General features: G+C 41.8%; 1 protein-coding gene across 1 annotated transcript in view; it reads left to right on the top strand.

The window, feature by feature from the left end:
• ttll7 (tubulin tyrosine ligase-like family, member 7) overlaps positions 1–15,512 on the top strand; it is a 62,683-nt gene that overhangs the window by 23,484 nt on the left and 23,687 nt on the right. The window contains exons 9-12 of the mRNA XM_061078623.1: positions 2,807–2,901; positions 4,807–4,954; positions 6,768–6,841; positions 10,082–10,217. Coding sequence (XP_060934606.1) covers positions 2,807–2,901; positions 4,807–4,954; positions 6,768–6,841; positions 10,082–10,217 — 453 coding nt within the window. The remainder of the gene's footprint in view (positions 1–2,806; positions 2,902–4,806; positions 4,955–6,767; positions 6,842–10,081; positions 10,218–15,512) is intronic.

The following is a 15,512-nucleotide window of genomic DNA, read 5'->3' as shown; positions in this document are numbered from 1 at the left end:
GGGTTGAGCAGCTCGGTATTTGTTGAGCTATCGCCTGAACTCGTAGAAAAAGGCTGCACAACAGGCCCAGAGAAAGTTATACTGATAGGACATTATCTACTGTACAGAGCTGCAGCTCAGGGTTAGTTTTCACAAGGTTGCTGCTTTTTTCACCTATGCCCTTCCTCGGATGGATACATGCATTTTTTTTAACTACTGCCTACTGTATAATCCAAATGAGCATTAGTTCATTATTAACTGTTCTTTATTATGGCTACCTGCCCCCCTGCTGACAACACAGTCAATGATCTGGTTCTCTTGGTTCCTGGGATCCTGGTTTTCATGTAAATATTATCATACAGCTCAAAACTCCCTCACTGTAGTTTGCACCTTAGTGTCAGGATCGGTTGTGTCTGGTTCAGAAGAAGAACGGCAGAGAAAGAGGGAAGGAGCTTCTAAGAGCTACCTCCCCCGCAAGAGAAGTTTCGGAAAAAAGGAGCTTTCGGATTTTGTCGCTCAATTTCATCCCCAAAAAATCTTTCGGTGATCCGATGTCACACACCAATCAGTTTTCTCGTTGGTCTCTCTCGGTATTCGGTATCCTCGTTCCTCATTGGCAGCTCCTACGATGCACACTCAAACCTCTGATTGGCTAAGTCCTGCTCTACTATCAAATTCACAATTTGTAATTGGTTGTGTGCTGCATTGATGCTCTCAACTGTATCCAACCGCTTTTTTTTCAGAAGGAAGATACGAACAAAACGAATGATGTTTCTGACACAAATACTCACTCTGACTGCAGATTAAGGCAACTGAGAGGAAGGAATTTGCAGCTACACTTCCAAAACTGTTACTGCAGCAGTGGTTTTCATCAATAAGTCAGTTTCTTTTTGGCATGTGGCTTTAGTCTGAGTTCACCAACAAATTAATGTAGAAACGTGTGAAATTAAATAAAGCCAACATTTGAATATGGTGACCTTCTGACCCCAAGAAAGCAAACTGCAATTACACTTCCTACAGATGGAGATATATAGGGTCATATTAAATTGCAAAAAAATGTGGCAGTTGTTAGTTCTGTCACGAAAATAATTTGAAAATGTGAGGATAAAACATTCAACAGTCTGACTAAAGCTGCTTTCAGACAGGATCACACATTTTCCTGGAGAGGCTGCATGTGAGAATGCACATTTTTCAGAACTTTGTGTGCCAGCCCACCTAGTAAAATGTCTGAGCGAGCTCCTGTAACAATAGAGTTGGAAAAAAAATCTAAAAACACACAGCGAGTGAGTGGGCTAGTAGATGATGTCTCTATCACGCAGTGGAGATGAAACTAGAAAAATTAAAATATCTCACACGTCAACTTGTATCAAAAATAAACATTACGAATGAGTTAGTATTTTCTTCTCATCTGAATTTTACTGGAATTAATGTCTGAAAACCACTTAAGTTAACAACTGCTTTTCAGGCCAATATAAATTTCTAAGCAAAAATCTCTTTGGTTATCTTAACCTTGATGCCCTTGTTCACCATTTTCATTAAATTCTTCTTCAGAGTACTTACAACAATAACTGCACGCGTTCAGATCATTTAAAATGAACATGCACAGCATCTCGGTGAAACAATCTGTTACCCAGTTCTTTGTTATGGCCCCAATGAGGTTTTCTGACCATTGCCTGAACCTTGCTCATGGGTTAGATTCAGTATAATGATTCAAAGAACTCGTTTCAAGTCAATGTACTCCTTCTTCCTTCATTCAGGATCCTCACATGTACTAACTTATGCTTACACAAATAACACACCATTATGAAAGCCATTACTATTAAAGCTAATACTAATCAAATGATTTTAAAACAAGCCACTGATACTGTTGTTCCACATAAAAAACGCTGGTTTGAGCGTTTGAACTATGTTAGGAGGAGACATGACTTGTCTCGACAATCAAGGTTTATCAACCCAAGCCAGCGTTTCGTTCGGCATCTGTTGCGTAGTCATTTTAAATTAACCCCATGGGAGGAGACCATTCCAATCACAGTTGCCGGTTCATTCTCCCTCCCGCTGCACTCCTCTCTCTTTTTCTGCTTCTTTTGTTGTCTCACATAATCTCTTTCTCACCTTGGGAGACAGACGGGGGGGAAAACGTAACAAAGAGTCAAGGGGAAGAATTGATTTATTGTGTCAGGTATAATAACTGACATCTGAATACCTCGCACTGGTGCTGGAAAGGGTTCAGTTAAGAAAAGGTAACCTGTTCTTGAATCTTTCCCCAGGGTGACACCGGCTTTTGTACCTCAAATCACAGGTTGCTTATTCTGTTCCTGATCGTATATGACGGCTCGGAGCTGAGTGGTGGTAATTTCCTGATGCGCACAAAGAGATTATCACTGGCACCGGCAGAGACGGGTGTTGCATTGTGTAGCTGTGGCGGGCAAACGTAGGTTACAGAGTCATGGACCGCTTGCTGTGGCTGGGTCGCTTCTCTGGTGACAGTGACCTACACAAGCTGTTCTTGTGTGCACATTCATACTCACATCATGGACTCCTCTTCACGCACATGCATTCACACATCAGTGTCAGACAGGATTTATGTCCAGGCAAAGGCTAACAGCTCCAAAACGTCCCTCAACGGGGAGAGAAAAAGCCTTTCCATCTTTCCAGCACCATCTCTCCCTTCTTGTGTGAACAGATCACTCTTTTACGAAGATGCCCTCGATTCACTCCTGTATTTGCATAGCATTTCTGTCTGCTGAGTTGAAAAAAAAAAGAACCATAAAGATGAAGTTGAACCCCTCCAAGAATATTCTTTGAATCTCTCTCTCCTCTCTGACAGATCAATCGAGCGCCGAGCTTCGGGACCGATCAGAAGATTGATTACGACGTGAAGAAAGGGGTTCTGCTCAATGCGCTCAAACTCCTCAACATTAGGTACTGTTCTCCGGGGTCTCACACACACTCACACACAGACAGACACACACACACACGGAGACGCAGACAGACACACACACACACACGTAGACGCAGACAGACACATGAATCGTATTAAGTTTCAAGCAGGCAACGCTCGCATCAAACTTTCTTTTATAAGGCTCTTGCTTTACTTGGAAACCTAAAACTTTATTAGGACTATATATTTTGTACACCACAGTTCAGTCTGTATCTTGTTTTAGTTTTAGATTGATGACACAATTTTGACATTAGCTTGAAACTAACAGGAGGTTTGAGCTTTAGACCACCTCCCCCCCAAAAACAAAACACGTCTGTCTGTCTGTACAACTGTCTGTCGGTGTGCAGTAGTGGATATGAAGACATATAATGGCCAAGGCAAAAAGCTGTGGCTCTACAGTGTGCTTTGTTCACCCTTCACTGAGATGCGCTGCGTGTGTGTGTGTGTGTGTGTGTGTGTGTGTGTGTGTGTGTTCTCTTTACGTCTGCTACCTTATGCTATCTGTGATTTTGAGTCAGCATTGTTTACACTGATCTGTATATTTGTATAAGCTTCCTGTGTTGGTCTTTTACTTTGCATTGTGGGCGATTTGTTTGTCTGTTTAGGTTACGCACACTGTCATTCTCGCCGTATATATCGTGTTCCTTGTCCATGTAGTGTGTGTTTGTGTGTGTTTTCGCTGGAATGCTTTTCTGTCCCCTGGCTACAGTGAGTCCGTCCGCTGATTGATCATCGTGCACCAGACCTCTGGATATCTGCTCTCTCTTTCTCGTTTTCTCTCCCTGTGCTTGTCCTCCTCTTACTGCTCTAAATATAGTCTCAACTCTTCTAGTCGCACACATACACCCCCCCCCCCCCCCCACAAACACTAATGGATCAATTACATGCAGCCCCATACGTCTAGCTTGGCCAAATGTGGTGCGTGGTGCAGCCATCCCACATAAAAACCTGCTCCATCCTCCTGCCCGGCTTCAGTCGGCACTAACAAATCTCTTATCAAAATGATTTGTTTGGTGGCTGATGTTTGCCGTGTTCCCACAGATTAAAAGGGGAGATTTGATTATTCCATGACAAATAAATCGTAGGAGGCCTTGAAAGGCGGCGGGGAGCTTTTTCCCACTGGACAAACTGCGTATGTTCACGCTGGAGTGAATGAAGGCTTTGTTCTACCTCACTCACTTCTTCCTTATATAGTAATGACTTTGCTTTCCAAACGGGAGGGGCAGGCAGTATGCAGAGGGAGGGGCCGCTCTCAACTCAGTTTGCAGTGCCGACTGTATCAACATGGGATCAATTCAGACCCGGCCGGGCATGGACATTGATAAACCTCAGACCCCCAACGGCACTCAATATCCAATTTAAAGGGCCAGCGATTGACTAAAATGAATTGGCCTTTCTCCAGACTGCAGTGGCCCACTTGTTCAGGATTAGCTGTCTGGTCCTGTTCATCCTGGGCTTGTAGGTTTTGTTTGTGCCCCTGCCCCTGCTCCATCTTTATCTTTGTACTGTTACATGTTATTTGCAGGGTTTTCTTTGTTCCACCACATTGTGATGATCTAAAGGCAAATTCAGGTCAGTCTATTTGTTAGGGACGAGACCTGCACACTGGCGAGCTTCTTCATACTGTAGTTTTGCAGAATTCTTAAAAATATTTTTCTGTGGCTAACGTTTGTTCTTTACTGAGCAGGGTTTAGTGCTTCGAGATCCTGCCAGACGTTCTGCATGCAGAATAATCTGACAGAAACAGAGCAGAAGATGTGAAGTTTTATTTTGGAAAAAGGGAAAAGTTGAAGAAGATCTGATGTAATAGTTTTTTGCTGTGATCCCAGACTGTGTGTCTTTTAACTATGCATTGTGTTGACTCTGCTTACTCTTTGTTTGTCAAGGGCCAGTGATAAGAAGCGTAACCTGGCCCAGCAAAAGGCAGAAGCTCAGAGACGGCTCTACGGACACGGCTCCATGAAGAAGCTCTCAGCTGCTTCTTCAGACTGGGAGAAACAACGTCACACACTTGAGAGAAGGAGAGAAGAACTGGTAATACACAAAGGAAATAATTGGTTTAAAAGTGATAATTCACTTCGGAAGTTAGTGAGCAGGATTCTGCTTCATGTGTATACTGTTACAGTTCATATATTCTCTCTGCTGGCTGCTGACCAACTGCAGTGGAGCATCTGTCATCTTAAGCACCACTGCAAGGTGTTTTAGTTATCATAATATTTCTAATAAAGCACATTAGAGAATGTTGCAGCCTGCTTTTAACACTTGACCAGCTGAAAATACCTACTCATTTGTACAGTTTCATGTGGAGAGCAATGCATGCTGATTTATTTCTCTGAGCTACCGGTAGCCAGTTCAGGTTACTCTCTTTTGTGCTGGTCCAAATCACTGAGCAATAATCTAACTGTGATAAAACTAAGAATTGCTCTAATCAGGTGTTTGAATAGCTAGACATTCTTTTTTTAGTTTTATAGAAGCCATGCCTCTGGTCATTTCCACCACCAATGTGACTCCTTCAAGGTATTTTACCATCAACAGTTACCCCTCATCACAACCCATTTTGTCCGTTACTTGTTCAATAGCTGTATGCCTTATAGCTGAGTTTTCCAATTTGAGACCTTTTTGTCTTTTCAACATTAAGAAGCGAATTTATTACCTGTTCTTTTATTAACGTTTATTCCTCATTTGAAATCCTGCTAAGTCTTCCAGGTGTGTGCGTGCTGATGCATACATTGTGGAATCATCCGCATCAGTCAGGCATAATTCAGAATAAGAGGTAAATCATCTTTAAATATGTAGAATAATAGCGTTCTAACAGGTCTCCCTGAAGCACTCCACAACCCACTGCTCTTAACCTCAGATTAACTTCGATTTAAATGTAGCACAAATTTAGCCATTATTGGCTCATCTACAGGATACATACACTTTTCTTAACTTAAATTATTAAGAAATAGCCACAAAAATAAAAATCTGCTACATTTTTCATACTGCTACAGACTTCAAAAACCACCCTGGTGACTGAAACAGTGGCTGTGCAGTCATGGTCCTCGACCCTGATTCATGAGATGCTGTTTCAGTAAAACTCCAACTACATGAGCACAAAAGATTGACTTCAGCGATTCAGGGGCAGGTGATCATCAGAGATGTGTTTAGAGATATTATACGAGACATTGATTTAACATATCAATCACTGTACCAAAAAACATCTAAGAGTTTAAAGTATTTCCTCAGAAGTGAAACAAGATGAGCTAGAGTGAGAAGAAAAGCCAGAGCAGAAAGTCGGTACTTCTCACTCCTACGTCAAAAGAGTCAGAGTCTATTTAAGACAAACATACCATTTAATTATTTTCTTTTTGAAATGAAGGACTTGGGGAGCTTTTCTCATCTGTATGGGGAAAAGTTGCAGCTACGAGTGCTTTACGTCTCCACCCTCTTTGATTAGCCTTTTGATCAGCCACAGAGGTAATCAGTGGGAATAAGGAAAGATGGCGCAGAGGCTGCATTTGAAAAAGGGCACTAGCTCATGTTCGAGTGCTGTTCTGGATGAAGTGCGAGACTCGGTTCAGGTCTATCGAATGACACTGAAGTGGCAGTGGTGGAGTTCTCCCCTCCTTTCTGCTTTCAGAGAAACTAGCCGGCTGAGCTCCATGATTATTCTTTTTTTTCTATGTATAACTGTAATAGCGTAGATCGCAAAATGCCTTTAAATGATAAGTCACACTGATGGGGTGTGGCTGCTTTTTCCTATCTTTCTCTCCTCTCACAGTGTTGCTTTTTTTGGCTGTATTCATGCGGATAAGGTAGGAGTGGCAGGGAACTTCACCTGAATGATTTTCCTTCCTATTTCTAGAAAGAGCGACTGGCACAGGTCCGCAAGCAGATCTCCAGGGAGGAGCATGAAAAGCAACATCTGGGGAACTACAGGTAAGGAGGCTGTGAGCCGAGGAGAGGAGGCTGTCCCTCCAGCAGCTCCACTCGCTGTGTGCGTGCCAGCGTCGCTTACATTTACGGGGGTCATCTGCGGAGTGCCAGGCTCTCGGGAGAATAAGTACTATTTCTGCAGACAACAAACAAAAGAAAACTGTGTTTTCAGGGCAGAATAATTAAGACGGAGAGAATATGTAAAATAGAGACAGAAAATTAGGGGTAGTGTGTAATGTCAAGGCTCAAATAGTTACTCCACGATGCAAGGTTACCTCTGCAGCATTTTAGAAATTCAAATTAGCATGTATACCTTGTTTGACAGCTTTTTTCCATCTCCTCTTTTCGCCCCACACCTCTTTTGTTTTCTCCTGAAACTCCAGCTTAAATTTAGGGCGACGTCGAATGTGTCAATGTTTAATCGTCACCTCACAGACAGAGCAGATCTACCTTAAAACATGACTCAGCAATATCGAGTCCTGGTTTGACGCTTGTTCTTTGTAAATTGTTAATGTTCCTTCTGTCCGTCAGTTTATTCTACCGCCTCTGTCTCTTCAACCAACACGCCCGCACGCAACCATACACACACACACACACACACACACACACACACACACACACACACACACACACACACAAACGCACACGTACACACATATTTCTAGGTCTTGACTTTCCTAGTCTTTTTCAAGCCCTTACAGATACACGAAAAACACACAATTACACAGACAGACGTTGTTGAAGTCTCCACATATCTAAGTGACTTCTTGACTCATCACTTGACTGCGTGGCTGAAGTCAGAATACTGATCCCAGGCTGCATGAAGTGCTGTCACCTCCTTCCTCTCTTCCGACAGGCAGCCAGACAGCCAATCAGACAGGCTGAGATCTGTCTGGAGCACCCCCTAATAAAGACCCCTTAGCATTCAGATGATGTTCCAGCGCCGCACTGGAGTCTGATTAACACACCGCTTCTCATTAGATGAGTTCAGGTAATGAACTAAGTTACATCAGATGAAACTTGCATCAGGTGCAGACAGACACGACCCCGTGGCAGCAGAGGGGAACCCTGCTGGTTTGATGCCACCATTGCTGCTCATTTTAACACCTTTTGGTCTGTTGGGATCAGGAGGCTTGAGAGACATTCGTTGAGCAAAATGAGGAAACTCTCGTGAATGGAATATGAATTTGAGTTTTGCCTCTTGACAAATAGGAAACATGTGGCAGAAAATACGCCTCAGCATGAACATTTTATTTGAGGTTGAGGGTCGCCCTCAATAAAATGTCCATATGTTCCGATAAGGCTGGTTCCAGAAAGAGGGATTAGTTAACACCCACTATTAAAGTGTTGATCTACTAGTTTTCAGTCAAGTGATTCATGCTGCACTTTGAGGACTAACTAGCGCTGTCTCTTTTCAAAATGTATCATTTCAATTCTGTTCATGCAGACGTTTTTAAGAGAGTACGTCAAGGAAAGAATGTGGTCAATGTAACTTAAAGGGGGACACAAAAACACCAGAGGTTATTCCCGCCTTTTAATTGCATCAAATCTGCTTTACCTGTGGCTTTACTCGTCTCTGTTATAACTTTTTGGGCAAATAAAGGAAAAACACACTTATGGTGAAGGCAGCATCTCCCATGATCCTACGCTGCTTCACAATGCCAACAGAATGTGTAGTGTATGTTCAAATGGCAGATGGGGTGTAGTTTAGGGGAAATTGGGCAATGTTAAACTCTACTTAGGATTGTAGGTGTCAACTATAGGCGTTTTATTTTTGTCTGTGTGTGTTTTTGCATCAGTGGCCTTTTTTGCTTCCTGTTAGTTCAAAACCTCTCCAAATATGTCAGAGTTGAAGCCATACCATTTCCCTGCTTTTACACTGACCAATGCTAAATTTGCTTATAACACTGTTGTTTTAATTTGAAGGCCGAAGCAATGATTTTAGGGGGCGTCTGGAGATGTATTATGAGGATAACCAGGTGGAGGTTTATACATTTCCCTAATCCCCTCGGACCTAAGATAAACACTGAGCACTGTGAGTTTAGTCTTGAGGCCACAAAACTATGTGGAAAGTGTGAACTTGAGGCACATTAGCAAAGACGGCGACAAACGGGAAGGTAAGTGCACGTCTCAGGGAGGATGTAATGTTCGAAAAAGCATGCATTAGTGCATTACTTTTGTACAGTTTTCTTAACTCAAGGTCTCTGTTAACAGCTACTTTTTTTCTGTGTTTTTTTTCTTTGCTCCCTCGTACTTTATTCTCCTCCCTTGGTCCCACCACTTAACTTTTCTCATGCGTCGGCGACAGCCACAGCCGGAGGCATTAGGTTCCTGGGTTGTCTGTCTGTCTGTCCGACACCTGGAGCTTTTCTTCAACTTTGTTAGAAATGTTCACTTTGAACCAAGACTTGGACGTATTTGGTCAAAAGTCAAAGTCAATGTGACTACAACACAAGACACGCACACTTTTGGCCATAACTAAAGAGTTTAATGCCAATTATGACAAAATTTAATATAAATGTCTGGTAGGATAAAATGATAAAGTGGTGACATTTCATAACCAAAAGGTCATAATGTTATGCAAACACTTCTCTGGCCAATATTCAAGTCCATAACTCAGGAACAGAACTTGAGAATGTGACCATATTTCCTGTAACTTGACTGGTTGGCGGCGGCACACAACCACAGGGCAGTAATTCTGCTTGTCTCTGCATCACTTCACACCTTCAGCTGAAATACTTATAATTCTCTCCGTCTGTGTTTCCCCTCCTGCTCGCTCCATCATTCTCACCTGCTGTGTTTTGACCTCTCTCCTTCCCCCCCTCCTTCCAGACCTCCTCCATCTTTCCTCAAACTCTGTCTCTTTCCATCTTTGCATTCACACTCATTCTTGCTCATTTTCTTCATCTCTTCCCTTGCCAACCTTCTCTCCCCCTTTTCTTATCCTCCCTTTTTTGTCTTTATCTGTCACTGCTCTCTGCCTCCCGATTCCGTCACCACTCCTCCTCTCATCTCGTATCCTCGCTGAACCCCAATCGCCCTCTTTCTATCTCTCCACTCTATCACTTCCACTCCTTTTTTCTATTTTGTCGTCTCTTGCCTTTCACTTTCCCTCCTCACATTTCCCTCATCTCCTTCCTCCCTGTATTGATGACCCTCATTCTTTGCCTTTTTCTTTTTCTCTCTTTCTCTACTCCTCCCTCACTCTCTTTGCTTTTCTTTTTGTGTCTCTGTGGCCTACAGACGTATTTACCCCCCAGACGACAAGCTGCTGTTGGAGAAGTATGAAGGCCTGCTCTCGGCCGCCTTTCAGACCTTCCTCGCTGGGCGAGCTGCCTCACTTCAAAAAGAAATGAATAATCCTCTGAAACGAATGAAGGCACGTACGTCAGTGGCAGACTGTCACACACACACACACACACACACGTGCACACTCAGACATCATAGAAGCCTGCAGAGACTCCCATACAAACACACACAATAAATATAAAGACACTTGTGGACAAGCACATGCCAAAGAGGGATGGATGTGGCATGTGCAAATAATACTGAAAGTTTGCGCAGTCCTTGTATTTGTTAGAACTTGTGACAGAATGTTCTCCTCTGTGTTGCGTTCTCACTGTCATTCACTCACTTTCTCCTCAGATACTTGTTGTGCCCCTTGTGTACATGAGCTTCTAAAAGCAAACCAGATCCCACACAGTTTCACTTTTGTTTCAGTGCAGCTCTTCAGCTTTTTGCTGCCCACACATTAGAATTTCTCTGCTTCAGGACAGGTAAATTATTTATTTATTGACACAGATTCAGGATACAGGTTTGAACAAATACAATGGAGTGTGTGAATGAGCACACACGTGAACTCATGAATGTTTGTTGCAATGCATTGAGCGATGTGTTTCCACAAAAGTAGAAATACAGTTATGATGAGGATGTTGAGAGGGGGGAAGAAATATCACAAGTCAAAAGATAATGTGGTTTTCGATACAGATAGTATTTTTGAGATGTTTGGTTCTTTTTTTAAAACATTTGAAGTTTTGCAACAAACTTAAATTACAAATGCACAACAAACAAGAGAAATAGGGAAACTTCTGTTTTCCAGTCTGGTGATGTGTTCAGAGAAAGTATTTGAAACAAACAGACACAGAGGAAGGCGTTGCTAGATTATTCAAACGTATCAAGGAAAGAAGTAATGATGCATTTGAAAGAATACATACAAAGAAACTAGAACATCAAGCCACACCAAATATTACACTCTCATATGCTCCCTAAAAATGTCTGATTTATATCATCAAAATACACAAATTATTTCTTGAGAAATTCACCAGAAATGTTAAAAAAATTGGACAAAAACAAAACCAGCTCCAAAAGTGAATGGGTTCTTCTGTCATAACTTCACCTTTCTATCAAGTTTTGTTTTGCAAAATCCTGCTAAAAGACAAATAGCAAAAAAACATCAATGGAAATATGAGGATGTCACTCAGTAGAGTGTTTACCTCCGCCAAGGACCAACTGTTGCTTGTCTGATTTTCATCAAGATTCATGAATTATTCTCTGAGAAATCAACAAAAATGTGACAAAACACCCATCTCACAATGTAAATGTTATAGAAAGTAAAAAAGTCCCGTATCCATACAAAAAAGGTATTGTTTTTTTCCTGAACAGTATCCCATCCTAACAATAAACTTATTCGATCAATAATTTTGCACAATCTTGCTTAGAAACCAAAAAAAAAAAGACAAAAACGTTTTGGCACTAATGTTTAATTTTGAATAAGAATGTTTAGACATTAATATAACTACACATATTCATATTAAAGCACTAGGGAGAGAAGTTATACAACTGGTGCAGGTTGTGTGGCATTGAACCTAACTCAACAGCCTCTCTGTTTCATAAAGTTGTGTCCTTTCATAAGTAGACTTTCTGCAGAGGTGTCAATCAAAGATCAGTGGGTGGATAAAGCAGGCTGAGGTGGGTTTAATTTATTCAAAACACAGAGATGTGGATCTCGTTCAAAGTAGGAAGGGAGAGAGATAATGGGGACAAAGGCGGCTGTAGAGTTTGTTATCTAACGACACCATCATGAGTGACAACTGGACCGTACGTTTATTTAGGGACATTAATGGAGCGTGAGATCTTAATCTCATGATAAAGAAGGATGCTGCTGAATTTGAATGTGCCATTGTGATATTCATCAAACCACAAATAATGCATTTTATGCAAATTATTTTTCTAACCGTTCTTGAACACTACTGATGGATTTTCAAGCCAATCTGTTGTCAGGGGCTTGATTTGTGTTACGATTCTCGAAGGACCTCATAAGCGTTTCTTTGTGCTCCTCAGCCTTGGTTCTGTTTAGTTGCTCCCATTGTTGCCGACAACACGCAGATGGATGGTTGAAACACACAATCCAGCTCATTTATACTCTGCATGATTTGCAGCGTGCGGTATTTGAATAGTGGAATTCATTTGAAGGCTGTTGTTGCCTCTTCAATGTGTTCAAGCTGCCTGCAGTAGAACCAGTAATGTTTTTACTCACAAAAATACTAAACACAGCTTCCTTTGTCTCGTCAGGCGATAAGTTAATGTTGGACGAGCTAACCACCAGTTATATTGTGTGTTTCTGGCAGGTTGCTGCATGAAAGTATAAACTTATCAAGATGTGTCTACTTGTAGCCATGTTGCTTGCAAACCAGGGGGCTTATTAGTTAGACAGTGCATAGGACCCATACTTAAAGTGTAAGTGCACACAAAAAATTGCCTGCAGCACAAAATAATCAGATTTTTAAAAGCCTGTACCCACACACCTTAAGGCAATGTTCCATTTATAAATCATAATCTCAGCCTCATATCCCGCCCACATTCAACCATAATTTATCAATGAAAAGCTCCTCATATAAACGTTGATGCATATATGAGCCTGTTGATCAGTGGTTTATAAATGTTGAATCATAAAACAGTCGAGAGGGAGACCGAGAAAAAGGATTTTCTTTTTTGACACATGAATCAAGGTTTCTGATTGTACAGGAGCTGTCACTGGTTTTATTTTCAGACTTTGCTAATTTACACTCTCCATATGTGCAGGAGGTGAAGGTGTGTCGGGCAAACTGTCAGGGAAAGGCAGAGGGTGTGTGTGTGTGTGTGTGTGTGTGTGTGTGTGCGTCTGTGCGTGTGTGTGTGTGCGTCAGCCACCTTGTGTCACCCAGTGCGCTCCGTGCTCCTGACAGCACAGCCGTGTTCACTGCAGCAATTTTACCAATGAAAAACTATGAAACTAAAATTGTACTTGTTGATTTATGCACAGTATTACAGGATATTTTGAAAACTATTCACATTATGTTCCAGAGGTTATTAATGCTGTTTGATGTTACTTTTGATTTCAAAAACTGATCATGATAATTTAATCAGTTCTACATGAGTTGAGGTGAAAAGTTCTCAACATTTTTTACATTTATATCAGGCAAAGGTAGAAGACAGAGTTTCCCGAATCCTGCCATCTGACACATCCTGGAATCCTCCTTCCATTTCCACACCTGTGGTGCTCTCCACAACTCCGCACAAGTGTCAGCACACGACCCTCTCCTCTGCGCTCAGGAGGGGGAAATGTGCTGGTGAGACAGTGCTGATGAAATATTGAGGGGAATCAGATTTGAGATTGGATTTGGTTTATGTCTTAGCCTACAATTGAAAGGTGCTTATGGAGGAGTTATGGCCCACCTAAACATAACGATGATCTTATAATAAACCAAAGCCTCTGGTTTTGTGCATCCGTCACCGTTATTTGGCTCATAACCCTGGTGGGAACCATAATGGATCATCTGACGGCCCTGTTGCTGCTTGGTTAGTCTTTCTTGTTGCAAAGGGGCCAGAGTTTATTTTCCAGCACACCATCAACATATCTGTTAAGCCTGACAGACATTGTACCCACAGGACTCATGTTCGCTGCCTTTGTGGACTTCTCAGGGCCATGAATTGAAAAATGTCATGGATTGTCACACTGTCAAAGAAAATAAAATGTATTTTGTAATCCTAGCAATAACATGCTGACGCACGTTGCCAGGGAGCACACAGAGCAGGCTTCCTGGCTTCAGCTGCTGTTCAACAGACGACACAGCTACAGGTGACACTGGAGTCTGCAGGGCCTGCACCCCCCCCTTCTCCTCATTTACATTAGAGTCAGGCTGACAGGTGTGCATCACACTGTCACCTCTGTTGTGGGCTATCTCTGTTTTCCTGCTTACTTATTTGATGCAGGGGCATTGCAGTGAAAGCACAGCAGGCATGCAGACATTGGCGTGGAGCTTCTGAGCAACGACAATTTCTTTCTTTGATCACCTCGGCACAGGAGCCTGGTAGAATGATCAGAAACGAGAAACGAGGCCCTATGTCTGCCAAAACCTTTGTTATGTTTGAGTTTGGTTGAAAACAATAATGCCAATCATGTATCTTGAAATGCTTTTGATTTGATTTCCACCCATTTCTCAATTTTTCCAAGGTGTTTTTGAGCAGTGTGAACCTCCCAGTCAGTGCAATTCAAATCAAAGTGCTTCCCATGTACATTAAGCAGACGAGTATTATGAATCAGTAAGGCTCCACAGTTTTTGCCATTTATAAATTGTCACATAAAACACAAGAGGAATATTCTGGTTAAAAAAATAATCAATAATATTAAATTGTATTTTTTCATTCTTACAAATCAAAAAATCCCCTCCCTTGCTGGACCAGGAGTCTCAGAGTTAACTTCAGGTGACTGAAAGTAAAGTAAGACATGAGGAGGAAACCCACTTTGCTACTGATGATGTTGTACAACAGGCATAATTAAAAATGAAGTAAAATTGATGCAAAGATCCCGAAACCAGGACAAGTCATCCATCAAGTGCAGAGTCGAGCTGTGGACTTCAGTTAAACTTTCACTGGTGAAAAGAGTGACCACATCAGCAGTTTAGAACTTCAGTTTTGCAGATGTGGACCATCTACAGGCAAATAAAAGAAAAGCGTCTGCAGGTGAACCCGTCCTGACCACATGGAATAAGCATAAAAAGGTTTTATAGCTAATGTTCATGTAAGATATTCTATTATAAATTGGAACATTCTGATGGACGGTGTCATTTCCTATCCACTTCCCACTAAGGCTATGGTTCTTGCTTTGAAGAAAGAAACAAGGAGATCCTGACCAGATTTTATTTGTCTAAAGGAATAAGCACGGCAGACAGTAATAAATTCCTAACCAGGGAAAGTGGAAAATGTCCTTTTGACTACATTACCTCAGAAATGCAAAAGACAGCATCATCTGTCAAACGGCCAAGAAAAGTGGAGTCACAGTGTGTCATGGTAGGAGCTGCCAACATTTTTTTTAAAAAGACGACAGAAGAGTTTGGGACATTGGATGCCAACAAATGACATGTTGTGACAATATACTTTCTGAGACCCGAGATCATCTGCAACAGAAGGAAGCAGTAAAAGGCAGCTTCATATCAAACAAACTGTTTCATTTGTATAGCAATGATTTAAAAAACATAATTTGAACAAGTAACTTATTTTTGACAGCCAGTGATTGCTAAATAAGAGCTTGCTAAAGTCTTTCTGCTGCATCATATGATCTACATAGAGTTTGGCTTGGGTCAACACTCTGTCTGAACCCAACTGAGCCCAAGAGAAAAGTTAACCGAACTCGACA

Source organism: Limanda limanda, chromosome 9 (assembly GCF_963576545.1).
Source record: "Limanda limanda chromosome 9, fLimLim1.1, whole genome shotgun sequence".
Taxonomy (NCBI): domain Eukaryota; kingdom Metazoa; phylum Chordata; class Actinopteri; order Pleuronectiformes; family Pleuronectidae; genus Limanda; species Limanda limanda.
Note: the sequence above shows the minus strand (reverse complement) of the source record. Positions and strands in the feature narration are given on the sequence as shown.